This window comes from Pan paniscus, chromosome 21 (genome assembly GCF_029289425.2).
Source record: "Pan paniscus chromosome 21, NHGRI_mPanPan1-v2.0_pri, whole genome shotgun sequence".
Taxonomy (NCBI): Eukaryota; Metazoa; Chordata; class Mammalia; order Primates; family Hominidae; genus Pan; species Pan paniscus.
Window position 1 is genome coordinate 69493028 of NC_073270.2, and position 23597 is coordinate 69516624.

At 63.0% G+C, this 23597-nt stretch overlaps 4 protein-coding genes across 34 annotated transcripts in view; 3 read left to right on the forward strand and 1 right to left on the reverse strand.

The window, feature by feature from the left end:
- Window positions 1-9234, forward strand: part of RTEL1 (regulator of telomere elongation helicase 1) — a 46313-nt gene extending 37079 nt beyond the window's left edge. For 2 of the 10 annotated variants that reach the window (XM_055104575.2, XM_055104576.2), the window contains exons 18-35: window positions 332-464; window positions 632-745; window positions 834-874; window positions 996-1081; window positions 1223-1300; window positions 1749-1826; window positions 2196-2342; window positions 2444-2559; window positions 2781-2904; window positions 2988-3138; window positions 3502-3644; window positions 4446-4541; window positions 5515-5713; window positions 5853-5993; window positions 6796-6912; window positions 7165-7402; window positions 7490-7645; window positions 7752-7958. In XM_055104575.2, the coding sequence (XP_054960550.1) occupies window positions 332-464; window positions 632-745; window positions 834-874; window positions 996-1081; window positions 1223-1300; window positions 1749-1826; window positions 2196-2342; window positions 2444-2559; window positions 2781-2904; window positions 2988-3138; window positions 3502-3644; window positions 4446-4541; window positions 5515-5713; window positions 5853-5993; window positions 6796-6912; window positions 7165-7402; window positions 7490-7645; window positions 7752-7809 (2216 nt within the window). In that variant the 3' untranslated portion in view covers window positions 7810-7958. Of the gene's footprint in view, window positions 1-331; window positions 465-631; window positions 746-833; window positions 875-995; window positions 1082-1222; window positions 1301-1748; window positions 1827-2195; window positions 2343-2443; window positions 2560-2780; window positions 2905-2987; window positions 3139-3501; window positions 3645-4445; window positions 4542-5514; window positions 5714-5852; window positions 5994-6795; window positions 6913-7164; window positions 7403-7489; window positions 7646-7751; window positions 8075-8201; window positions 8661-9044 lie in introns of those variants that run through there. The other 8 variants (XM_055104583.2, XM_055104582.2, XR_004669488.3 and 5 more) reach the window with 7 other exon arrangements.
- On the forward strand, window positions 9183-11084 carry TNFRSF6B (TNF receptor superfamily member 6b). The gene is made up of 3 exons (XM_063601155.1): window positions 9183-9606; window positions 9743-9937; window positions 10693-11084. The coding sequence occupies exons 1-3, from the start codon at window positions 9183-9185 to the stop codon at window positions 10974-10976; spliced, it is 903 nt and encodes a 300-aa protein (XP_063457225.1). The 3' UTR covers window positions 10977-11084.
- Window positions 11085-11931: 847 nt separating this feature from the next.
- Window positions 11932-20449, reverse strand: ARFRP1 (ADP ribosylation factor related protein 1). 12 transcript variants are annotated; one of them, XM_003809921.5, is made up of 8 exons: window positions 20310-20449; window positions 19454-19547; window positions 19106-19193; window positions 18810-18892; window positions 14556-14637; window positions 14255-14325; window positions 13017-13117; window positions 11932-12946 (listed from the first exon to the last, which is right to left on the reverse strand). In XM_003809921.5, the coding sequence occupies exons 2-8, from the start codon at window positions 19544-19546 to the stop codon at window positions 12859-12861; spliced, it is 606 nt and encodes a 201-aa protein (XP_003809969.1). In that variant the 5' UTR covers window position 19547; window positions 20310-20449; the 3' UTR covers window positions 11932-12858. The 12 variants fall into 12 exon arrangements, with proteins under 12 accessions (XP_003809969.1, XP_054960565.1, XP_008960539.1 ...); XM_055104590.2 differs by having other exon boundaries at window positions 20253-20353; XM_008962291.4 differs by having other exon boundaries at window positions 19454-19552; window positions 20310-20345.
- The window catches only part of ZGPAT (zinc finger CCCH-type and G-patch domain containing), a 29615-nt gene continuing 25887 nt past the window's right edge, over window positions 19870-23597 (forward strand). For 4 of the 11 annotated variants that reach the window (XM_008962287.3, XM_003809919.4, XM_055104587.1 and 1 more), the window contains exons 1-2: window positions 20427-20561; window positions 20984-21595. In XM_008962287.3, coding sequence (XP_008960535.3) covers window positions 21012-21595 — 584 coding nt within the window. In that variant the 5' untranslated portion in view covers window positions 20427-20561; window positions 20984-21011. Of the gene's footprint in view, window positions 20197-20426; window positions 20613-20983; window positions 21596-23597 lie in introns of those variants that run through there. The other 7 variants (XM_055104584.1, XM_034952105.4, XM_055104589.1 and 4 more) reach the window with 5 other exon arrangements.

Below are 23597 nucleotides of genomic sequence, written 5' to 3' on the forward strand. Positions count from 1 at the left end.
GGTGGGCTTCTTGCCCTGAGCCGCACGTCACGGTTTCTGCAGAAGTTTAGGGTTGGAGTGGGCTGACCTCTCTGCAGGTGTCCCCAGCCTCTGCCTGGGGTCTGCCTCCTACTCCCAGGACCCCCTGTCCCCCAGAGGGGCCCCGAGCTGGCAGGCTCACACTCAGGGCAGCCTCCTTTGTTCTGACTTCTGCACACTGGGCCTGGGTGGCTGCCCGCGGCTCGCTTGCTTGATGCCAGTGGGTGGAGAGGGTGATGGGCAGAGAGGCAGGTGGTCAGGCCCCCAGTCCCGTCCTCACACTCTGTGCCCCCCGCTGCCCCCCGCCCCACAGGGAAGGTGCTGAGCTACTGGTGCTTCAGTCCCGGCCACAGCATGCGCGAGCTGCTCCGCCAGGGCGTCCGCTCCCTCATCCTTACCAGCGGCACGCTGGCCCCGGTGTCCTCCTTTGCTCTGGAGATGCAGATGTACGGGCCACCCCTGCCAGGGGCCTGAACACCGGTGACACCTCTGACATCAGCGGGGTGGGAGTGGTGGGGGTCCCCATGAGCCGGGTGCTGGGGGTCTCGGGCCTCGAGGGCTAAAGGGGTGCTGGTGCACTTCCCCACTGTCTGCTCCCTCTGGCCACGCTCAGCCCTTTCCCTGTCTGCCTGGAGAACCCACACATCATCGACAAGCACCAGATCTGGGTGGGGGTCGTCCCCAGAGGCCCCGATGGAGCCCAGTTGAGCTCCGCGTTTGACAGACGGTGAGGGCCTGTCCCTGGGCCCTGCTGGGGTGGGAGGTGGGGGAGCACTGAGGCCTGAGGCCCTGAGCAGTGGCCTCTCCGGCTCTAGGTTTTCCGAGGAGTGCTTATCCTCCCTGGGGAAGGCTCTGGGTGAGTGCCCTGAATGCCCCAGCTGTGCCCATCCTGGATCCTGGACCCCTGCTCCCAAGAGCTGGTAGGGAACCCTGCAGACGTCCTGCCCCTGCCTTGACCCCGGCCCCTGCACTTCCAGGCAACATCGCCCGCGTGGTGCCCTATGGGCTCCTGATCTTCTTCCCTTCCTATCCTGTCATGGAGAAGAGCCTGGAGTTCTGGCGGGTGCGTCTCCCCTGTGTTCTGGGCGGGGTGGGTGAGGGCAGGGCTGGAGCACGAAGCAGGCAGTGGCCACAGCTCCTGCTTGCCCTCGTCGGATCGGCGGCGTGACCAGGGCTGCCATGTCCCTGCCTCTTCCTCCCACAGGCCCGCGACTTGGCCAGGAAGATGGAGGCGCTGAAGCCGCTGTTTGTGGAGCCCAGGAGCAAAGGCGGCTTCTCCGAGGTCGGCACTTGGCCGGGGCTCTGGGCCTGCTGCCCCCTTGTGCCTCCCCTGCCTCTCACAGCTTCCCCAAGGCTGACCACTGGCCCTGACCGTGGGCTCCGGCGGCTCCCGCTGCCTCTTCAGGGCTCCTGCGTTTCCTTCCTGGCCCTGAGTGTTGCCTCTTATCTTCCAAAGCCCCCAGCACCGGGTGGGTGTGGTGACAGTGGCCCTCCTGTCTGAGTAGCCCTAGTCGGCCACCCTGGCCCTGGGGTTCCCCGTGTTTTCTGGGAAGCACTGAGCAGGCGTGGGGTCAGCCTGGGATCCGTGCCAGGAAGAAGCTTCCAGAACCCGATTGGCCTTCCTGGCTAGGACGATCCTTCATCTTGGAGGATGAGACCTGGGTCTCCCTCATGGGGGAGGAAGGGGCTGGGGGGGGCTCCAGGCTCAGCCTCACCAACTTTCCTTCCAGACCATCAGTGCTTACTACGCAAGGGTTGCCGCCCCTGGGTCCACTGGCGCCACCTTCCTGGCGGTCTGCCGGGGCAAGGTGAGCTTTCCAGGGCCCTCTGCCCTGACCTGGTTGCCTGTTCCCTGGTGGGTGCTTATGGCTCCCCAGCAGACTCTGGGCCCTGGGGGCTGCCCGGTCCCCTCCTTGGGTCCCACGAGAGCGACTGCTGGCCCTGCTGGGAGCGCGTCCTGCTCTGGGCCGGGGCAGGCAGGATGGGAGTTTCCTGGCCACAAGAGTTGGAGGTGGCGTCTGGGAGCTGTGGACCCCAAGTGGGGTCCTGACCCACAGATGGAGCTTCCTCCCACCCCTGGTTGGGGACGGAGCCTCGGGGAAGGTGGCTGGGCTGGGTGTGGGTACCAGGGAGAGAAGCCCCCACGGCCCCAGGCAGCTCCCTGGTGTGTCCCCTAGGCCAGCGAGGGGCTGGACTTCTCAGACACGAATGGCCGTGGTGTGATTGTCACGGGCCTCCCGTACCCCCCACGCATGGACCCCCGGGTTGTCCTCAAGATGCAGTTCCTGGACGAGATGAAGGGCCAGGGTGGGGCTGGGGGCCAGGTGAGTTACAGCAGGGTGGGGCTGGGGTAAGGCGGTCTGGTGACTGAGCCCCCGCCCCGTGGCCAAGGGAGCCCCCGTGACTGAGCCGCCTCACCCCACAGTTCCTCTCTGGGCAGGAGTGGTACCGGCAGCAGGCGTCCAGGGCTGTGAACCAGGCCATCGGGCGAGTGATCCGGCACCGCCAGGACTACGGAGCTGTCTTCCTCTGTGACCACAGGTGCGTGCAGTCCGGTGGCAGGCGCGGCGCCAGGGGACACGCCCACACCCCACTGGGCCCCTGGACTCTCCTTCCCCACATGAGGCCCCGTCTCCTCCAGAGCCTCTCCGGCTACTCGGGGTCAGCGCGGGGCCCTTGCAGCAGATGAGGGTCTTCACTTCGGTGAACTGAACCCTTGAAGCGGCTGTGGGCAGGGCAGCAGGGCTATGGCCACCCCCCAGGTTCGCCTTTGCCGACGCAAGAGCCCAACTGCCCTCCTGGGTGCGTCCCCACGTCAGGGTGTATGACAACTTTGGCCATGTCATCCGAGACGTGGCCCAGTTCTTCCGTGTTGCCGAGCGAACTGTGAGTTCCTGCCCAGGGAGGGGATGAGGGTGTTGTCCCCAGAGGAGCCAGAAATGGGTCCACCCATCCCCATGGTTCTGCAGATGCCAGCACCGGCCCCCCGGGCTACAGCACCCAATGTACGTGAAGGAGAAGATGCTGTTAGCGAGGCCAAGTCACCTGGCCCCCTCTTCTCCACCAGGAAAGCTAAGAGTCTGGACCTGCATGTCCCCAGCCTGAAGCAGAGGTCCTCAGGTGCGGACGGGCAGCGCTGGGTGGGCGGTGTGGGGGTGGCGGAGCGGGCGGCGTGGGGCGGGCAGCACCAGGCGCCCAGGGCGGAGGCGACTCACCTGGCTTTGTGCGCTTCCCCTCCCACCTCCAAAGGCTGCCTCTCCCTCCTAGGGCGGGGCCCCCATGGGCTGCAACCCTCCCCTACAGGCAGAGAACGCCCCAGGCAAGGATGCCCCCTGAGGCTGGGACTCCCCCCAATAGCAGGGAGGACACCCACAGGCAGGACCCCAAGTGCTGGGACTCTCCCCCAAGAGGGGCTTCACCACAGGCAGGGACCCCAGCTGGGGCCCCCCGTGGGCTTCACTGCGCACTCGGGTGCCCCTGCAGGGTCACCAGCTGCCGGGGACCCCGAGAGTAGCCTGTGTGTGGAGTATGAGCAGGAGCCAGTTCCTGCCCGGCAGAGGCCCAGGGGGCTGCTGGCTGCCCTGGAGCACAGCGAACAGCGGGCGGGGAGCCCCGGCGAGGAGCAGGTACAGTTCCAGGGCCTTGGGATGGACACAGACCCTCTGTCTCCTGAGGCCAACCCGACCCCGCCCATCTGGCCTCAGGCACCTCCCCACACACCCCTGTAAATCCCCTGCCTGGCAGGCAGGCGGGCAAGCGGGCGGGGGATCCCAGCTGCCTGGCTGTCTGTGGGTCCTCCACCCCACCTCACCCACAGGCTGCTGGCTCCCAGGTGGTGCATGCCCTGGCCCTCCACGGGTGCCCCCCCACATCACTTTGGTTCTCTGGCGGGTCACCTTGGCTCAGTGCACTCAAGGTCGGGTGCCCCTGCCACTGGCTGCGCTTGAGGCTGGCCTTTCTCCAGGAATGTGCTGCGGGTGGAACCCAGGTTCCTTCTTCCTTGGGGCCTTTTGCCCCAGAAGCCCGTAATTCCTCAGGCCAACCCAAAGTTTTCTCCCTGCTTCCTGCTGGGAGCCATTCCCCTCTTCCTGCCCGTCCCTGCCCTTCAGGCCCCTGGAGTGAGCTCCAGGTGCAGGCACCAGGCACCTGTGTCCCCTTCCTGCCAGCCCCTCGCTGTGGTCGGACTGTCTTCCCTGGACCTGCTCTTACAAGTCGCCACCTGCGAGCCTCATGAGCCGCTGGTGTGACTTGGACAGGACCAAGTTGTGGCACTGTCACCAGGGTGTGCTGTGCCCCCCTCCCCTGACCTCCATCTTGGCTACTGCTCAGGGCTCCTTGGGACCATCTTCCCTGTGCGTCCAGGTGCTTTGGGACCCCAGAGTGTGTGGTTGGGGTCTGTGTGTGGTTGTGAGCTGTGTCCTCCTCAGGCCCATAGCTGCTCCACCCTGTCCCTCCTGTCTGAGAAGAGGCCGGCAGAAGAACCGCGAGGAGGGAGGAAGAAGATCCGGCTGGTCAGCCACCCGGTGCGTGAGCTGTCCCTGCACCTGTGCCGACCACCATAGACACGCATGGGAACGCAGCCGTGGGTGCCCCCAGCCAAGTTGGGATGTGGGCCTGATGGGACCAGGGAATCCACCCCCAGGAGCTGATGTCCAGGGCAGCTGTGATGCTGACGGCCAGGGGCTCAAGTGTGTGGTTTCTTCTGCAGGGGGCTCATGAGTCCCAGCTGGAATCAGGCCCCACCCTTGGGCAGGCTTGGCATGGGGCCTGCAGCACTGGGCTTGGCCCTGGCATTTCCCTCAAGTGTGGATGCACACCTGCCTCATGTGAGGGACACAGCCCATTCCTAGCCTTGGATCAAAGAACGGAGTTATAGCCGGAGCCAGGAAGCCCCCTGCCTGCTGGAAAACCCCAAGTGTGGCAGCCTTTGTCCATGTCCCTTGGCTTCTGGGAAGAACTGGGTGGTGCCCAGGCAGGGCTGGTGCCATCAGGAAGTGGGCGGCTGCTGAGGGGCCTGGGCTGGCGAGGGCCTGGGTGGGGAGTGCCTGGGCCACCCCTGCCTTGGTTTCCACATTTCCGTGTTGGTCTGGGGTGTGTAGAGAGACGGGCACTGCTCGTCTGGAAGCCCCTCCTTGTGCGCTGCCATCCTGGGAGCCTCCGCCGCATCCGCTGTGGGGCAGGGGGCTTGAGGGAGGAGGAGAGAGACGGGCCATGCAGGACCCCTGGCTTGAGGCAGAGCCAATCTACCCTTTGCCCATTCGCTGGTCTCAGTTCCCTGCCAGCCTCTCACTGTGTGACCTCAGACGGGCCCAGCCCCACAGCTTTCTTCCCGCAGCCCCTCCCTATGTCCATCCAGCCAGCCAGTTTCTCAGGCAGCTGCCCCACCTCGGCAGTCACTGTCCCAGGGAACGCTCAGTGTTCCAAGGAAGGCTCTGCAGCCCCAGGGACCAGATGATGAGGCTGGCCCTGATGGAGCCTCGGGCCTGTGTCCTGCAGGAGGAGCCCGTGGCTGGTGCACAGATGGACAGGGCCAAGCTCTTCATGGTGGCCGTGAAGCAGGAGTTGAGCCAAGCCAACTTTGCCACCTTCACCCAGGCCCTGCAGGACTACAAGGGTTCCGATGACTTCGCCGCCCTGGCCGCCTGTCTCGGTCCCCTCTTTGCTGAGGACCCCAAGAAGCACAACCTGCTCCAAGGTACCCTGGCTTGCAGAGGCCACCCACCCTGAGGGCAGTGCTGCCGCCGCGTGTGGGGTGGGGGCCATCTGGGTCCAAGGTGGTCTCTGTTCTCTAGAGAAAAAGGGGCAGATGGGGACAGACGCCCCTTCCTCTACAGGCTTCTACCAGTTTGTGCGGCCCCATCATAAGCAGCAGTTTGAGGAGGTCTGTATCCAGCTAACAGGACGAAGCTGCGGCTATCGGCCTGAGCACAGCATTCCCCGAAGGCAGCGGGCACAGCCGGTCCTGGACCCCACTGGTAAATGGGGCCCCAGGTGGGACCCTCAGACTCCTGCGTGGAAGGCAGTGTGGGCCAGAGTCCTGGGCTGCTTGGGGTGGGCATCCTCGGGCCCTGCTCGGCCCCGCCTCTCTGTTCCCATATGGGAGTGATGGGGGCCTCCACCTCCACCACCTCCACCACCACCTCCACCACCACCTCCACCTCCACCTCCACCAGCAGCAGCATCACTTGTTGGGGAGACCCTGTGCAACTCCATGCACAGCCCTGTCCCTGCCATAGCCCCGACCCCTAAGCACAGCCCTGTCCAACCGCCACACGTCCCCTGCCTCCCATGCATGGTCCTGGGGAGTCAACTGCACACGCCAGGGTCCTAGGGTCTTAGACCCCTGTCCTCCCTGTTTCTGCCTCTGTCTGGGGTGGAGTCCAAGTCTCCAGAGGCGGAAGCATCTGTGTTCGTGCTTGTTAATGAACAGCCCCTACAGAGTTTCCCTAGTTCACCCAGGGGGGAACCTAGCCTGTTGGGAAGACCCCAGATCCCTTCTGGGCTTGGTACTCACTGGGATATCCTCCTGCCTGCACCCACCCTACGGCTCTGAGCTCCTGAGTGGGGCTTTCGCCTGCCCGCCACTGTTCCAGCCCCCATCCAGCAGGCTGGTGTCTCCTCTGATGCCCCCAGCACCCAGGCGTGTACCTGCCTGGGTTTTCCCGCCCTGGTCTGAGGTGGGTGAGGCCTGGCCTCCCCAGCCAGCCCTGCCCCCCCACCCCAGGGAACTTTCCAGATGCTCTGGACCAGCTTTGTGGCTCTACATCTCTTCATCAGGAAGGACAGCGCCGGATCCCAAGCTGACCGTGTCCACGGCTGCAGCCCAGCAGCTGGACCCCCAAGAGCACCTGAACCAGGGCAGGCCCCACCTGTCACCCAGGCCACCCCCCACAGGTAGCTGACTCCTGAACCGTGTGCAGCCTACGACTTGGTGGGTCCCTCAGTGGCTTGACGAGGCTAACTCTTGAGTGTGGCCGGAGCTGCCCCTGTGGGGAGCCATCTCATGGTGGGGATTGCTCCCGGTTGTGCACCCCGCAGTTGTCCTGAGCAGCTCTCCAGGAGTTCCTGGAGGAAGGGCGGCCAGGGCGGTGGGACTCTCAGCCCTCCACCCCAGCGCCACTCTGAGCCATGCTACTCCCACACCAGGAGACCCTGGCAGCCACCCACAGTGGGGGTCCGGAGTGCCCAGAGCAGGGAAGCAGAGCCAGCGCGCCGTGAGCGCCTACCTGGCTGATGCCCGCAGGGCCCTGGGGGCCGCAGGCTGTAGCCAACTCTTGGCAGCACTGACAGCCTATAAGCAAGATGACGACCTCGACAAGGTGCTGGCTGTGTTGGCCGCCCTGACCACTGCAAAGCCGGAGGACTTCCCCCTGCTGCACAGCAAGTGGCCCTGGCGTGGGGAACAGCCGGTGGGGTGGGGGGCAGGGGACAAAATGGGGGCTGTGCCGGGTCTGAGTGAAGCTCCCCACAGGGTTCAGCATGTTTGTGCGTCCACACCACAAGCAGCGCTTCTCACAGACGTGCACAGACCTGACCGGCCGGCCCTACCCGGGCTTGGAGCCACCGGGACCCCAGGAGGAGAGGCTTGCCGTGCCTCCTGTGCTTACCCACGGGGTTCCCCAACCAGGTAGGGCACCTGCCTGGCTGCTCCTGACAGCGCCCCAACCGCACGCAGCCCTGGGAGTGAGCAGCAAAGCCCCAGGCCCCCCTCAGACTCAAGTCTCTGTCTCCAGGCCCCTCACGGTCCGAGAAGACCGGGAAGACCCAGAGCAAGATCTCGTCCTTCCTTAGACAGAGGCCAGCAGGGACTGTGGGGGCGGGCGGTGAGGATGCAGGTCCCAGCCAGTCCTCAGGACCTCCCCACGGGCCTGCAGCATCTGAGTGGGGTGAGCCTCATGGGAGAGACATCGCTGGGCAGCAGGCCGCGGGAGCTCCGGGCGGGCCCCTCTCAGCAGGCTGTGTGTGCCAGGGCTGTGGGGCAGAGGACGTGGTGCCCTTCCAGTGCCCTGCCTGTGACTTCCAGCGCTGCCAAGCCTGCTGGCAACGGCACCTTCAGGTTGGTGCCTGGCCACTACAGTTCCTGCTGGGTGTAGCCCCAGGTGGTGGGCTGAGGGGAAAAGGGCAGGCCCTTGTCCTGGTGGCAACGCCTGGCAGATGTGTGCAGTGGGCCGGTTGTCTCACAGGCCTCTAGGACGTGCCCAGCCTGCCACACCGCCTCCAGGAAGCAGAGCGTCATGCAGGTCTTCTGGCCAGAGCCCCAGTGAGTGCCCACGGAGGCCCTCAGCACACCCAGCGTGGCTTGATCACCTGCCTGTCCAGCTCTGGTGGGCCAAGAACCCACCCAATAGGCCAGCCCATGCCAGCCGGCTTGGCCCGCTGCAGGCCTCAGGCAGGCGGGGCCCATGGTCCCTGCGGTGGGACCAGATCTGGGCCTGCCTCTGAGAAGCCCTGAGCTACCTTGGGGTCTGGGGTGGGTCTCTGGGGAAGTGCTTCCCCAGAACTTCCCTGGCTCCTGGCCTGTGAGTGGTGCCACAGGAGCACCCCAGCTGAGCCCCTCACGGGGAAGGAGGAGACCCCCGTGGGCACGTGTCCACTTTTAATCAGGGGACAGGGCTCTCTAATAAAGCTGCTGGCAGTGCCCAGGACGGTGTCTTCGTGGCCTGGGCTTGGTGGTGGGAGTTGAGGGACAGGGAGTTGGCAGAGGCCCCTCCCAGCCTGCCATGTGACACTGTACTTCCTCCACGGTGGGCTCAGCCCTGCCCTCATCCTCACAGCCGCAGCCAAGCTGCAATTGGTAGGGGATCCACCGACACACCAGGCTGCCTGGGCTGGTCTCTGGGTTGGGAGCTGCCCCAGGTGCTGCGGAGGGTGGCTCCCTGGCTGGTGAGGCCCCTCCCAGAACCACCCTTGGACTGAGCTCTGGGGAGGGATGGTACCAGGTGGGAGAGGGGGGCTGCCTGGGGAGGGAGGGGTTCCTATGGGGCGTGGCGAGGCTGGCCCAGCCCTCTCCCCACCCATATATGTAGGGCGGCAGCAGGATGGGCTTCGGGACTTGGGCGGCCCCTCCGCAGGCGGACCGGGGGCAAAGGAGGTGGCATGTTGGTCAGGCACAGCAGGGTCCGGTGTCCGCGCTGAGCCGCGCTCTCCCTGCTCCAGCAAGGACGATGAGGGCGCTGGAGGGGCCAGGCCTGTCGCTGCTGTGCCTGGTGTTGGCGCTGCCCGCCCTGTTGCTGGTGCCGGCTGTATGCGGAGTGGCAGAAACACCCACCTACCCCTGGCGGGACGCAGAGACAGGGGAGTGGCTGGTGTGCGCCCAGTGCCCCCCAGGCACCTTTGTGCAGCGGCCGTGCCGCCGAGACAGCCCCACGACATGTGGCCCGTGTCCACCGCGCCACTACACGCAGTTCTGGAACTACCTGGAGCGCTGCCGCTACTGCAACGTCCTCTGCGGGGAGCGTGAGGAGGAGGCACGGGCTTGCCACGCCACCCACAACCGCGCCTGCCGCTGTCGCGCCGGCTTCTTCGCGCACGCTGGTTTCTGCTTGGAGCACGCATCGTGTCCACCTGGTGCCGGCGTGATTGCCCCGGGTGAGAGCTGGGCAAGGGGAGGGGCCCCCAGGAGTGGTGGCCGGAGGTGTGGCAGGGGTCAGGTTGCTGGTCCCAGCCTTGCACCCTGAGCTAGGACACCAGTTCCCCTGACCCCGTTCTTCCCTCCTGGCTGCAGGCACCCCCAGCCAGAATACGCAGTGCCAGCCGTGCCCCCCAGGCACCTTCTCAGCCAGCAGCTCCAGCTCAGAGCAGTGCCAGCCCCACCGCAACTGCACGGCCCTGGGCCTGGCCCTCAATGTGCCAGGCTCTTCCTCCCATGACACCCTGTGCACCAGCTGCACTGGCTTCCCCCTCAGCACCAGGGTACCAGGTGAGCCAGAGGACTGAGGGGGCAGCACACTGCAGGCCAGGCCCACTTGTGCCCTCACTCCTGCCCCTGCACCTGCATCTAGCCTGAGGCATGCCAGCTGGCTCTGGGAAGGGGCCACAGTGGATTTGAGGGATCAGGGGTCCCTCCACTAGATCTCCACCAAGTCTGCCCTCTCAGGGGTGGCTGAGAATTTGGATCTGAGCCAGGGCACAGCCTCCCCTGGGGAGCTCTGGGAAAGTAGGCAGCAATCTCCTAACTGCCCGAGGGGAAGGTGGCTGGCTCCTCTGACACGGGGAAACCGAGGCCTGATGGTAACTCTCCTAACTGCCCGAGAGGAAGGTGGCTGCCTCCTCTGACATGGGGAAACCGAGGCCCAATGTTAACCACTGTTGAGAAGTCACAGGGGGAAGTGACCCCCTTAACATCAAGTCAGGTCCGGTCCATCTGCAGGTCCCAACTCGCCCCTTCCGATGGCCCAGGAGCCCCAAGCCCTTGCCTGGGCCCCCTTGCCTCTTGCAGCCAAGGTCCGAGTGGCCGCTCCTGCCCCCTAGGCCTTTGCTCCAGCTCTCTGACCGAAGGCTCCTGCCCCTTCTCCAGTCCCCATCGTTGCACTGCCCTCTCCAGCACGGCTCACTGCACAGGGATTTCTCTCTCCTGCAAACCCCGAGTGGGGCCCAGAAAGCAGGGTACCTGGCAGCCCCCGCCAGTGTGTGTGGGTGAAATGATCGGACCGCTGCCTCCCCACCCCACTGCAGGAGCTGAGGAGTGTGAGCGTGCCGTCATCGACTTTGTGGCTTTCCAGGACATCTCCATCAAGAGGCTGCAGCGGCTGCTGCAGGCCCTCGAGGCCCCGGAGGGCTGGGGTCCGACACCAAGGGCGGGCCGCGGGGCCTTGCAGCTGAAGCTGCGTCGGCGGCTCATGGAGCTCCTGGAGGAGTGGGACGGGGCGCTGCTGGTGCGGCTGCTGCAGGCGCTGCGCGTGGCCAGGATGCCCGGGCTGGAGCGGAGTGTCCGTGAGCGCTTCCTCCCTGTGCACTGATCCTGGCCCCCTCGCCCCCACTTATTTATTTATTCTACATCCTTGGCACCCCACTTGCACTAAGAGAGGCTTTTTTAAAATAGAATAAATGAGGTTTCTTAAAGCTTATTTTTATAAAGCTTTTTCATAAAACTGGTTGTAGTTGCACAGCTACTGGGAGGGCAGCCGGGGACACCTGAGCCGCCCGCTGTGCCCAGATCCCTCAGGCTGCCTGCCATCAGAACTGCTGCCCGGGGCTTCCCCTACCTCAGACAGACCCTCCCTGGGAGGATCAGTGGGGAGTGCCACCTCTGCCCCCGGTGGCTGTGGCACGTGGCAGGGGCCCCTGAAGCTCAGGGAGGGTCAGGGCCTGGGAGGGTATCATTGCTGGAAGAACAGGATGGGGCTCAGGCCAGCCTTAGTCGCCGGGGCCCACACTAACCCCCCCCTTATGAATTCCTCCCACTCCCAACTCACGGGATTTCCCGAGAGGGGACCTGCCAAAGACCTCCTCCAGGCCTCCCATGCTTCCCGAGAAGTGAAGCTTCTCCCCCTCTGGGGCAGGCTCTGAAGCCTCCCGATGCACCCAGAGCAACCGGGGGGCTGCACCAGCCACTCGCCTCCCCAGCACGGCCAGGTTCCCGGGGCTGGAGGTCCCCCCCAGGTCCTGGAACCAACCTGCAGAACACACACAGGGTCCCCTGGAGAGGACGCGGGGACTTCCAGGGCCCGACTCCTGTGAGTCACAGCCCCGCAGCTGCTGCGCCACCCCCACCCTGACTCATGCCCCTTCCCAGCAGCTCCTCCCAGGACCCCATGTCCTTCCCACATCCGCAGGAAGGGAGTGCCTGGACTCTCCAGGCCCACCTGGGGAGCCCCTCACCTGCCCACCAGCCCCTGAGCAGCCCAGTACCACCATCACCGTGTCCAACAGCCAGGAGCCTCCGCCCTCCAGGAGGGAAGGGATGGACAGAGCCACACTCGCCGTCTTTATTTTGCACTCACCCTGGGTGGCACTGGGCAGGCGGCTCCTGCCCACAGCCAGACTGAGGAAGAACACAGCACTTCGCAGGCCCAGTGGGGGCTGTGCAGGGAGGACCCCAGGACCAGCCTTACTCCCGAGCAGGGGACACAGGGCCCCACAAAGAACCCCTCCAGGAGGTTCTCTCCTGGCTGGGGGAGGGCTCTGGACCCCCACAAACACTCCCCAACTTGCGGGGCTGGGGCATAAAAACAGCCACTCCCAGCAGGCCCCCTCAGCTTTTTGCATCAGTCAGCTCCCTCCCCGGGGATTAAGATGAGGTGAAGCCAGGCCCAGGCGTGGGGTATAGGTCTTCCCCCACAGACCTCCTCAGCCCTGTCCCGAGGCTGCATCACAATCCAGGGCCCCCGCTGGCCTTTGGGAACATGGCCTGGGTCTTCCTCAAGGCAAGATCAGCCCCAGACCACTTCCGGGGTCACGGGGTCACAGGGCAGAAGCCAGATGGCAGCCATGGCTGACGGGCCTCCTCCTCGATGGGGCAGAGACAGCCACGGGGTCTCCCGAGGGTCCCACAGGGCTGTCCTCATGCAGCCCAAGCCAGCCTGAGCACTGGAGCCCCAATTCCCAACCAGGTCTCCCTCAGACCCCCCAGAAAGGGCCTCGAAAGGCCGCCGCTGCGCCCTGTGGAAAGGCTGCTGCTGCAGGGCCTGGGCCAGCCGGGCTGCCAGACTCCCCTCCAAAGCCTCCGGATGCCTACGCTTTTCCAGACATAGAGAAAAGTTTGTCTTCGAGAAAACAAAGTAAATAGAAGAACCCCAAAGCAAAGCAAACCCACCCCCCAGATCAGCAGCATGGGAGCCAACAGGAGGCCACTCCTCCAGCACCAGGGGACCAGCCGTCCCGACGGCAGCGCGGCTGCGCCTACGTGATGTCCCTCTGCCGCGGCGGCCGGTGCACATTCCGCACGACACACTTCACCATCCACTCGATGCCCTCGCGCACCCCTTTGCTGTGAAGACAGCGGGTGTGAGGCGGGGGGTCTCGGTCCCCAAAGCCCCCGCAGGTGCAGCCCCACTCACCCTGTGAGGGCCGAGCAGGCCTGGGTCAGGCAGTCCCGCCTGCCGATCTTGCTGGTGCAGTCGCTGAAGGCCGTCTTGATGTCAGGGATTGAGAGGCACGTCTGGGGGAGGTAAGGCCGTGAGGAGCAGCCCCCATGTCTGGCCCTGTCCTGCCTGTGGGCCCGGGACTCTCAGAAGGGCGTGTGCCCTTCACCCCAGGAAAACAGCCAGAGCTCCACCAGGGTCCCAGTGTCTCCCACAGAGACCACAGCAGTGAGGACCCTGTGCTCAGCCCGAGGCTGAACATGGCTGGTAGTGCCTGAGACAAACTAGATGTCCACACGGCTCCAAGGAGCCCACCCCCCATCCCCTCCCTGGGGGACACCCTGAGCCCCGAGGTGGGGCGCTGAGGACTGAGGCCTCCTGGGCAGTGGCAGAGGCAGGTCCCAGGGGCCTACACAGCCGGGGATGATGGAGAGGTGGGAGCCCTGCATCGGTGATGGGGGCAGTCTGCAGTCATGGTGGCTTCTGCTCACAACCACCTGCCCAGTCTTCAAAGAGCAGCCTCCCCTCCCCTTTTCCTCCGAGGGGAGACCCCTGCCCCGTACCAGGTGTCCCTCAGGTGTCCCTCTTGTCGGCTGAGATTGTAGGGGAGGCCAGCCCTACAGGCTGGGGGCAACAGAGCCACCCCAGAGAAGGCGGAAGTGAAGATTCACCCTGGCCCTCTGGACGCCGGGCTGCTTCTGTGCAAAGCCACTCCAAGAGAACAGCTAGAACTCAGCGTGGCCAGTGCTCCCAGGGGCAGTGGCACCTCAGAGGGGTCTTGAGGGGCTGCCCTGGGGGTGGGGCTGGCACAGATGCCACCTCCAAGGGTAGCAGGAACAGGTGTGGGTCAGAGCTGACTCCCACCAGGGCCCCAGCATCACTTCTTTGAGCTCTGAGTTTCACCTGGGTGTCCCCACAGCTTGGCCACACACTCCTGAGACACGGCTGCCCTTCTGGGGAGAGGTGCCCTGCATGGCAGGAAGAGGCCTCTGGGCGCCTGCCCTGAGGTGAGAGAACCTCCAGGGCTGGCAGCAGCAGGTCTGGAGAGGAACCAGGATTGGGAAGCTGCTGGGGGCAGGGCAGGCCTTGAGAATGGCTCTGTACCCCCTGGGCAGTCACTGGGCCTGGGGTGTCTGGGTGCACACCTGCTCCCCTTGCTGTGGGGGAGGCTGGGGACTCGGGAAGCTGCTGCGGGAGGCAGGGGCGGGGCTCACCTCCACATCCTGCTTGTTGGCCAGCACCAAGACGGGGACACCGCACAGCGCCTCGCTGGTCACCACCTTCTCTGGGGAGGGCAGGAGAGGCAGCGCCTCACACCCAGCATCCTGCCTCTGACTGCCCAGGGGCCCACAGGCGTGGACACTGTGACAGCCACTCCCTCTGCTCCCCCCCGTCACCCACTAGGCAGGAGCACTTCTGACCAGACACTGAGCCTGCCCCAGGCACAGAGCTGCCCAAGCTGGACCTGCCCCCACTCACCATCCATCCCTCCCAGAGCAGCCAGGCCGCACTCACCAAACGCCTGCTTGGACTCAGCCAGCCTCTCCTCGTCGGTGGAGTCAATGACGTAGATGACGCCGTGACACTCCGCATAATACTGGGAGGAAGCACCAGGAGTTGGGGCTCAGTCCCCACCCTGCCAAGGGCCAGCAGAGCCAGGCCTGTGTCAGTGCCACAGTGAGGGGCTCACATGAGGAAGGGGCAAGAGGGCAGCCCCCAACTGCAAGACCCTTCTGGGATGCATTCTGGGGTTGTGGGGAGATCTGGTGGAGGTGTCCCCAGACGCTGCTCCTGAGAACCTGCCTGCAACCTTTGGCCTGATGGTGGCCAAAGGTGAAAGACAGGGATTGGGCCAGGCGTGGTAGCTCACACTTATTATCCCAACACTTTAGGAGGCAGAAGCAGGAGGAGCACCTGAGCCCACTTCACGGCCAACCTGGGCAACATAGTGAGACTCCGTCTGTACAAAAGCTTATGGTAATGTGCGCCTGCAGTCCTAGCTACTCGGGAGGCTGAGGTGGGAGGATGGCTTGAGCCTGGGAGGTTGAGGCTGTAGTGAGCTCTGATCACACCACTGCACTCCAGCCTGGGTGAGAATGAGAGACCCTGTCTCAAAAAAAAGATAGGGTTTGGGGGCTGGAGGAACCTAGACCACAGCCTGGCCCGTTGAGGGAATGCACCTGTAGGGCTCTGTGCCAGCACCTCGCACAGGGAGGGAGTGTGGCCATGCGGATAAGACTGACCAGCGCCATCTACGAAGCGAGCCCTCCCTGCCAGGACAGGGCCAGAGTCACTGAGCTCAGACCTCTGCAGCCTGGGCTGGTCAGTCCTGGGCTCGCTGGCAACACTCCTGGGCAAGACAGGGCACAGCCCCTGCAGCCTCAGGTACAAGTGCTGAGCCCTGGACCAGATGAGTGCACCTCTATCTCAATCAGAAAAAAACACAGCAAACCCCGCGTCCACGTGGAGCAGACAACAGCTCACATTTGCCACTTTGCCTCCAGGCTGTGCCAGCTCTCCTGTCCAGGCATGAGTGTCCAGAGACCTAGAACTGGATGCTGACCAGGTAGGACAAGCTGGTGGTCAGTGTGTTAAGACACACATACCCGAGAGCATGAGAGGCCAGGAGGCACAGCCCAACTCTCCGAAATCCTTAGGGTGTCCGAGCAGGGAGTACCAGACAACCCCATCCCAGTGCCAGACAAGCTTGTGCACCTGCACTTCCCACAGTGGAGAGAAGCCTGTGCACCTGCACTTCCCACAGTGGAAAGGAGGAGGCCCAAGGCCAGGCCCCCCCACCCCCAGGAACTTCCCACAGTGGAGAGGAGGCCCAAGGCCAGGCGCCCTCCAGGGTTCTGCAGGTAGCGAGGCCTCCCCACCCCCAGGAACTTCTCTGGCCTACAGACAGGTCCCACACAGAGGCCACCAGCCCCTCAAGGGACCCTGCAGTGTGCTGGCTGTCTGCTGCTGACACAAGGGAGCAGGCGGACCCTAAGGTGGAGACCTCTGTGGCAGGAGGGGCGGCTCTGTGGAGGCTGCAGCAAGCCCAGTGAGAGAATCTCCACATGGCTCCTGGGGCTTCTGAGCAGGGTGGCAGAAGGTTCATGTGCAACCGGGTCCTGGACCATGGGACCACGTGGCCAGAGCCACCCATCACACCTACCAGGCACAAGGTGCACAGCCCAGCAGGGCCGCAGTGGACGGGAATGACACCTCAGGGCTGAGTGCGGGTAGGACCCAGAGCCCCACGCCCCAGTGGAGGCGTCACAGCAGTGGTCATTGTGGGGTGCCCCACAAGGAGGGGGAAGAGGGAGGTGTCCCAAGCGTGGCTCCTGGCTGGCCAGCTGACCCCAGTGGAGCAGTCAGAGGGACAGTGGGTCTGAGTTTTTCTCCCCAGCAGCAGTGGGAGCTCCCCAACTGCAAAGTGCCAGCCAGCCTGAGAGACTAGTGTTACAGCAAAGAACCCAGGAGCTGAGGTCCTGGCACATGCCACACATGTGGACACCGACCCAGGGTCCAGCCCCAGGACGAGGCCAATTTGCAATGACAGCCCTTTCTGTGGTGCTGGCTCTGCACAAGGATGCAGGATACAGGAACCAGGGTGGGAGCAGGGGCCTCCCTTCCGGTCCCTCCCAGTGACCTAGGGGGGTCCCTTCCGGTCTCTCCCAGTGACCTAGGGGGGTCCCTGCAGCTGATCCTCCCAGCTCTGAGCTCAGCAGGGTCAGGGGTCCCGGCCACTAGAGCAGCACATACTCAGCAGACACGCTGAATGACGAGCCACAGCTGCCTCACGGGCATGACTTGCACCTCATGTCTAGGAGACCCTGGTGGGCAGGAGATGGGGCTGCCATCCCACAGCTGTCCCACAGCTAGGGACCCAGGGAGCCACTGGCCCCACCACAGTGGTGTCTGGAGAAGGGCTCAGACTGCCAGGAAGTCACACCCCAGCAGAAGTGGTAGTGAATTGGGAGGGCACTCAAGGAAGGGCTGTGCAGCCCCAAGACCAGCAGCAAGGATGGGCTACAGTGGCCCCCTTAAGTCTCCCTCTTCCAGTTTCGCCTTAAGAGAGGCCCTCAGGACCTTGGAGGAACCCCTCTCCAACGTGGAAGTGTGGGTCCACGCAGGGCTGCAGCTGTGGCCACTGCAGGCATCTCTGGCCCCACTGTATTCTTGCTTCATGTTGGAGAACACTGCACCAGCACATGGTCTCATTTTGGTTTCTGTGGGACCCACTTTGGCTGCAAAGAGCCACGCTGCCAGGTCACACCTGCCCAGGGCAGCCCACACTGGGGAGCCACCAGACCGTGGTGTGAAGTCCCAGCCAGCCTGGCCCCACATGGCACAGCATAGCCAGTTCTCCTCCAGGGCTCCCTGCTGGGCCAACCACAGCTCTGCGGATCCTGCTGCCTGAGTCGACCTCTCCTCTCCCGTCCTCCCTGCCTTCCTGGTGCCGACCCCCCGTGTGCATCCTGTACCTCAACCTGTCTCAGCATCTGTGCCTGAGACACCGGCCTGTGACAAGATCATCATCATCTGTGTCACTCCCCAAGCATGCTGGGCACTGGACACATAGGCCCTGACTTAACTTGTCCTGTCTGACTTCAGTGGTCCTACAGGATCTATCAGAGATCACTTGGCCTGGGAGAAATGTCTTCTTGGCTAGAAGTCACAGCAGGAGGGGACACTTTGGGGGGGCCTAGGAAAGGGGAACTAGGATCAAAAAAGAGATCAGGACCTGGGCACTCAGCTCTAGAGATGGCATCAGGGCAGCCAAGGCACTGAGGCCACCCCACACCCACTGTGCCAGCCTAGGGCAGGGAGCCCGAGGAAGCCACAGGCTCTGCCCTGCTCAGTGCTGGACTCAGTGCCTGGCCCAGGCTGAGAAGGAGATAAACTGCAGCCTGGGGGGTGTGGGGAAGGGGCACCATACTGGGATCTCAGAAATGCCCAAAACCTGTGTCAAAATAGGAGACTGCCGCTGTGAGACCCTGAGGAGTCTTCTGGTGATCACGGAAGAACAAATGTTAAGCTAGAACTGAGGGAACCTCATCAGGGGAGAGGCAGCCGTCCTGCCGTCCCCACATCTGGTCTTTGCCATTTCTGTGTCCTGTGGTGGTCAGCAGCAAGGTCTCTGAGCCGAAAGGAGGCACTCACTTTGGAGGAGTGCAGGGTCCCCAGGTCCCCACACTTTGTCTTGTCCTGACTGAGAAAGAAACAGACTGCCCTGACCTCTCTGACTTGGCCAGCGAGGTTGCCCTTAGGCTCAAACCCAAGCCAGGGTTTGAACATTCCCAGACACTTGTTAAGATGTTTAGGTTGTTAACATAATGTTCAGGTTTCAAAACATTGAAAGAAACTAGCCCCAGCCCTGAACCCAGTTCCCCCCGGCTTCAGGCATGACCAGTGAACACGCCCTTCTCTCACTGGTCACCTGAGGATGCCGCACTCTGTCAACAGGTTCCCCTAATACATGCTCTGATCTGATCGCCTTGGCATTTAGTGATTCTTTCCCTGGAATCTCCACTGGCCCCATCGCAGGGAACTCCCAAGTGGGAAACTCCCCTACCACCACTTTTGGGGCAACTTCAGCTAAGGGTTCAGCTGGGACAAAACAGGGAGCCACTCGGGAACCTGGGACAGGACCAGAGAGAAAACCCGAGGGACAGAGTGGGTAAGGAAAGCTGCTGAGGAAGGGCCCAAAGGGTGCACTCTGGAAAGAAGTGGCACTGGAGGGCTGGGGTGGGGGTGGTCCTGGCCAGGGAGTCTTACCTTGTCCCACAAAGACTGCAGCTCTTCCTGCCCTCCTAAGTCCCAGAACATGAGCCGAGCCTTTCCCACATCCACAGTGCCGACTGGGGAGAGGAGGAAACAGGCAAGGCTCATGACCTTGGTCCTCGACACACCCAGTCCCAGCTCTCCCAGGGGATGGGGCAAAGCATGCCGGTGCCACTCAAATGAGACTTGAGAGGGGCCCGACAGGGCTGTGGCCACGGGCCAGCTGGACTGTGAACATCACGGCATCCTCAAGGCCCCAAACCCACAGCCCTGCTGTTTAGACGCCTTACTGTTTAGGCCCACGGTGGTGGTGATTTTGGATAGACTCATCCCCTTGTAGTTCTTGTTAAATCGGGTTTTCGACTGCTCCAGGAAGGTCTGAGGAGAGAGGGAGAGGCGAAACACATCAAGTAGGGGCTATACTGGCTTCCAAATATCCTTACTCAGGTCTGTTCTTTAAAAGACAGAAACAGAAACAGAGCAACACTCTGCTCTTCAGGAAGCTGGTGGTGACTATCCTGCCGTCTCAGGTGAAATTTGGCTTCTGTCTGGGTAGTGAACGTGCAGCTGACAGCACAACACCGAAGGGGGCGCCGCCAGGCCGTGGGAAAGGTGCGCGCAAGGGCGTGGGCACTCACCGTCTTCCCAGCATTGTCCAGGCCCAGGATCAGGATGCAGTACTCGTCCTTCTGAAACATGTACTTGTACAAGCCCGACAGCAGCGTGTACATCCTGCCCTGGGCACCCCAACATATGTCAGTGTGCAGCCAGAAAGCACCTCCCCTCCCCCGGGCTTCTCCACGGTGGTCAGTGGCGCCCCACGTCCAGCCGACCGCTCAGGACGAGAGCCTGGGGGCCATTCCCGACTCCTCGTCCCTCTCCCACCCCATCCCTCTGTAACTTCTCCCAGGTCAGCCGCCACTGTGTCCTGCTCACAGCGATGACTGCGACCTCTCCGAATACACATCGGTTCCGGCCCCTCCCCTGCTCGCGGGACTACCCAGCCAGGTGTTCACAGTGAGCTCAGCCGCGCTCCCGCCCTCGCCCGAGGCTTCGCTCCCACGCTTCACGCGCGCGGAACGGGGAACACACTCGCTGCAGCCCCGCCTGGGCCACAGCACCCTCGAGCGTCAGCCCCGCGCCCCACCCGGGAGCAGCGAGCCACCGGCGCGCTCCCCAGGAGCCCCTGCAGGCGCCGGGTAGGGACGCCCCATCACCCCATTTCTTAAAACGGGGACGGCCCTGGGGGAGCGGACTACAGGGCGGGTGAGCAGCGGCCCGGCTGCACCTGGAGGCGGCGCGCGGCTGGCAGGGAACGACTGCGAAGGAAGAACCTGGGTCGCGGCCCCCGGCTACGTCCGCCCCATGCCGCCGCCGCCAGGTTTGAGGCTCCCCGACAAGCAGCCAAAGCTGGCTCCTGTCACACCCGCGTCCCACCTCGAGTCCTGGGCCGCCCCTCGGGCCTCGCGCCTCACCGCACAGCCTGCGGCCTACCTGCGTCCGCCGCGCCCTCGGAGCCGCTGCTGCTGACCCCCGCTGACCTCCGCTGACCCCGCGCTAACCCCGCGCGGCGCCTGACGGGACGCGGGCCGGCCTCAGGGAATGAGGGGAACCGCGTCCCAGCGGCCTCCGCGCTCCGCTTCCCGGCTGCCCCCGCGCGCCAAGCACTTCCGGAAGCGGCGGCGCTCGGGAGGAAGTGCCGATCGGCTGCTGGGGCGAAAAGGGGGCGCCGGGCCGCTCTAGCCGGTGAGGCCGGCGGGCTCTCTGTGGCTGCGGCTGGGAAACCGCGCGGAGGAGGTGCCCGGCCGGGGACCAGGGGGCCGCGGTTTGCGGGGACGCGGCCCTGGCCAGACAGAAGAGACGCCGGGCGGGGGGGCGCGGCCGGCCTGGAAGGCGGCGGGCGCGGCGGGTGGGCTCGGCGGAGGGTCAGGCGGCGGGGCGCCCCGCGGGGAGGGGGCTCCGGAGTGACGCGGGACCCGGCTAGCGGCGAGCCCACGGCGGCTCGGAAGGGAAGCGCGGAGCCTGAGCGGGGGTACCCGGGCTGCGACCTCTGCGCTGGGAGCTGTGCCTCTGAGCCGGTGTCTCCCCGAGGGAAAGGGGACGTGCCCGTCCTCAGGCTGTGGGGTCGGTCCTGAGACGCGGGGCTCAGCTGGCTTCTCTTCTTGCAGCCCTGGTCCAGCGCCTCCCTCTCTCAGCATGGACGAGGAGAGCCTGGAGTCGGCCTTGCAGACCTACCGTGCGCAGCTGCAGCAGGTGGAGCTGGCCTTGGGCGCCGGCCTGGATTCGTCTGAGCAGGCTGACCTGCGCCAGCTGCAGGGGGACCTGAAGGAGCTCATCGAGCTCACCGAGGCCAGCCTGGTGTCTGTCAGGAAGAGCAGGTTGTTGGCCGCGCTGGACGAAGAGCGCCCGGGCCGCCAGGAAGATGCTGAGTACCAGGATTTCCGGGAGGCCATCACTGAGGCGGTGGAGGCACCAGCAGCGGCCTGTGGGTCCGGATCAGAGACCGTTCCTAAAGCAGAGGCGGGGCCAGAATCTGCGGCAGGTGGGCAGGAGGAGGAAGAGGGAGAGGACGAGGAAGAGCTGAGTGGGACAAAGGTGAGCGCGCCCTACTACAGCTCCTGGGGCACTCTGGAGTATCACAACGCCATGGTGGTGGGAACGGAAGAGGCGGAGGATGGCTCGGCGGGTGTCCGTGTGCTTTACCTGTACCCCACTCACAAGTCTCTGAAGCCGTGCCCGTTCTTCCTGGAGGGAAAGTGCCGCTTTAAGGAGAACTGCAGGTAAAGCCCTTTGTTGTCAGATGCCAACCTTAGGGGCGTAAGGGGCACGCACACAGGGTCGGGTCAGGATCGGCCCTCCCTTTGCTTTGCAGTTTTGTCTCAGCTTCCTGGGGCAGGCGTGCTTTGACAGCAGTGTCTGTGTTCAGGCGTCTACGTCTTCCTTCTGGGGTGAATCAAGAAGCATGGAAGAAGGCCAGGCGCGGTGGCTCACGCCTGTAATCCCAGCACTTTAGGAAGCCGAGGCGGGCAGATCACCTGAGGTCAGGAGTTCAAGACCACGCTGGTCAACATGGTGAAACCCCATCTCCTTAAAAACACAAAAATGAACTGGTCGTGGTGGCGCGCACCTGTGGTCCTGGCTACTCAGGAGGCTGAGGCAGGATAATTGGTTGAACCCAGGAGGCCGAGTTTGCAGTGAGTGGAGATGCAGCCACTGTACTGCAGCCCGAGCAGCAGTGCAAGGCTTATGTGGAAGAGAGTAGGTCTCCAGCCTATCGTCAGTTTTTTTTTGGTGGTGGTTTTAATTTTTTTTGAGACAGGGTCTTACTTTGTCAACCAGGCTGGAGTGCAGTGGCATAGTCCTGGCTCACTGCAGCCTGGACCTCCTGGGCTCAACCGATCCTCCTGCCTCAGCCCCCCTAGGAGCTGGGCTACAGACTCACGCTACTACACCCAGCTAATTTTTATATTACTATAATTTTTTATCTTTTTTTTGAGACGGAGTCTTGTTCTGTTGCCCAGGCTGGAGTGCAGTGGCGCGATCTCGGCTCACTGCAAGCTCTGCCTCCTGGGTTCAAGCAATTCTCCTGCCTCAGCCTCCTGAGTAGCTGGTATTACAGGCACCTGCCAGCATGCCTGGCTATTTTTTTTTTTTTGTATTTTTTAGTAGAGACGGGGTTTCACCATGTTAGCCAGGATGGTCTCAATCTCCTGACCTCGTGATCCGCCCACCTTGGCCTCCCAAAGTGCTGGGATGACAAGTGTGAGCCACCGCGCCTGGCCTTTTTTTTTTTTGGAGACAGAGTTTCACTCTCCTCACCCAGGCTGGAGTGTAGTGGCGCAATCTCAGCTTACCGCAACCTCTGTCTCCTGGGTTGAAGTAATTCTCTACCTCAGCGTCCAGAGTAGCTGGCATTACAGGCACCCACCACCACACCCGGCTAATTTTTTGTATTTTTAGTAGAGTCGGAGATTCACCATCTTGGCCAGGCTGGTCTTGAACTCCTGACCTCGTGATCCACCCACCTCGGCCTCCCAAAGTGCTGGGATAACAGGCGTGAGCCATCAAGCCCAGCTAATTTTTGTATTTTTAGTAGAGGTGGGGTTTTGTCATGTTGCCCAGACTGGTTTCACACTCCTGAGCTCAAGTGATCCACCTGCCCTGGCCTCCCAAAGTGCTGGGATCACAGGCGTGAGCCATCAAGCCCAGCTAATTTTTGTATTTTCAGTAGAGGTGGGGTTTTGTCATGTCGCCCAGACTGGTTTCACACTCCTGAGCTCAAGTGATCCACCTGCCCTGGCCTTCCAAAGTGCTGGGATCACAGGCGTGAGCCACTGCGCCTGGCCCTGTTGTTAGTTTTATTCTCTAGAGTTCAACTTTTAAATTTTACTTTTATGGAGATTTTCAAACACACCCCAAATTAGAGAGTTTAGCATAATCACCGCCCACGGTCCATCATCCAATGTCGTCATTTATTAATATTTTCCCAGTCTCGTTTTGTCTGTTCTCCCTGCCCTATTTTTTTCTTTCCTGGGCCATTTTAAAGCAAATTCCAGAAGTTACTGGTTTTTTCCAACTATGAATACTTCATAGTTGCATCTCTAATCTAACCGATTAGGAAATTACTTAAAAAGTAACTTCTTGGAAGTCCAAGTCCGATGTGAGAACAAAAAAGAGTAACTTCCATGTCATAATAGGTAACATATTTAATGGTAATACCTCTTCCATATTCAAATATGAACAATTATTACCGTAATGTCTCTATTTCCCTAAGCGCATAGC

Bases quoted from the DNA above. Each gene is read 5' to 3' on its own strand.
- TNFRSF6B (XM_063601155.1), top strand. From the start codon at position 9,183: ATGAGGGCGCTGGAGGGGCCAGGCCTGTCGCTGCTGTGCCTGGTGTTG. The intron at 9,607-9,742 runs GTGAGAGCTGGG...TCCTGGCTGCAG, and splicing joins TGCCGGCGTGATTGCCCCGG to GCACCCCCAGCCAGAATACG. The intron at 9,938-10,692 runs GTGAGCCAGAGG...ACCCCACTGCAG, and splicing joins CCTCAGCACCAGGGTACCAG to GAGCTGAGGAGTGTGAGCGT.
- ARFRP1 (XM_034952111.3), bottom strand. From the start codon at position 19,546: ATGTACACGCTGCTGTCGGGCTTGTACAAGTACATGTTTCAGAAGGAC. The intron at 14,638-18,809 runs GTAAGACTCCCT...GCTTCCTCCCAG, and splicing joins TGCAGTCTTTGTGGGACAAG to TATTATGCGGAGTGTCACGG. The intron at 14,324-14,555 runs GTGAGTGCGGCC...CCCTCCCCAGAG, and splicing joins TGAGTCCAAGCAGGCGTTTG to AAGGTGGTGACCAGCGAGGC.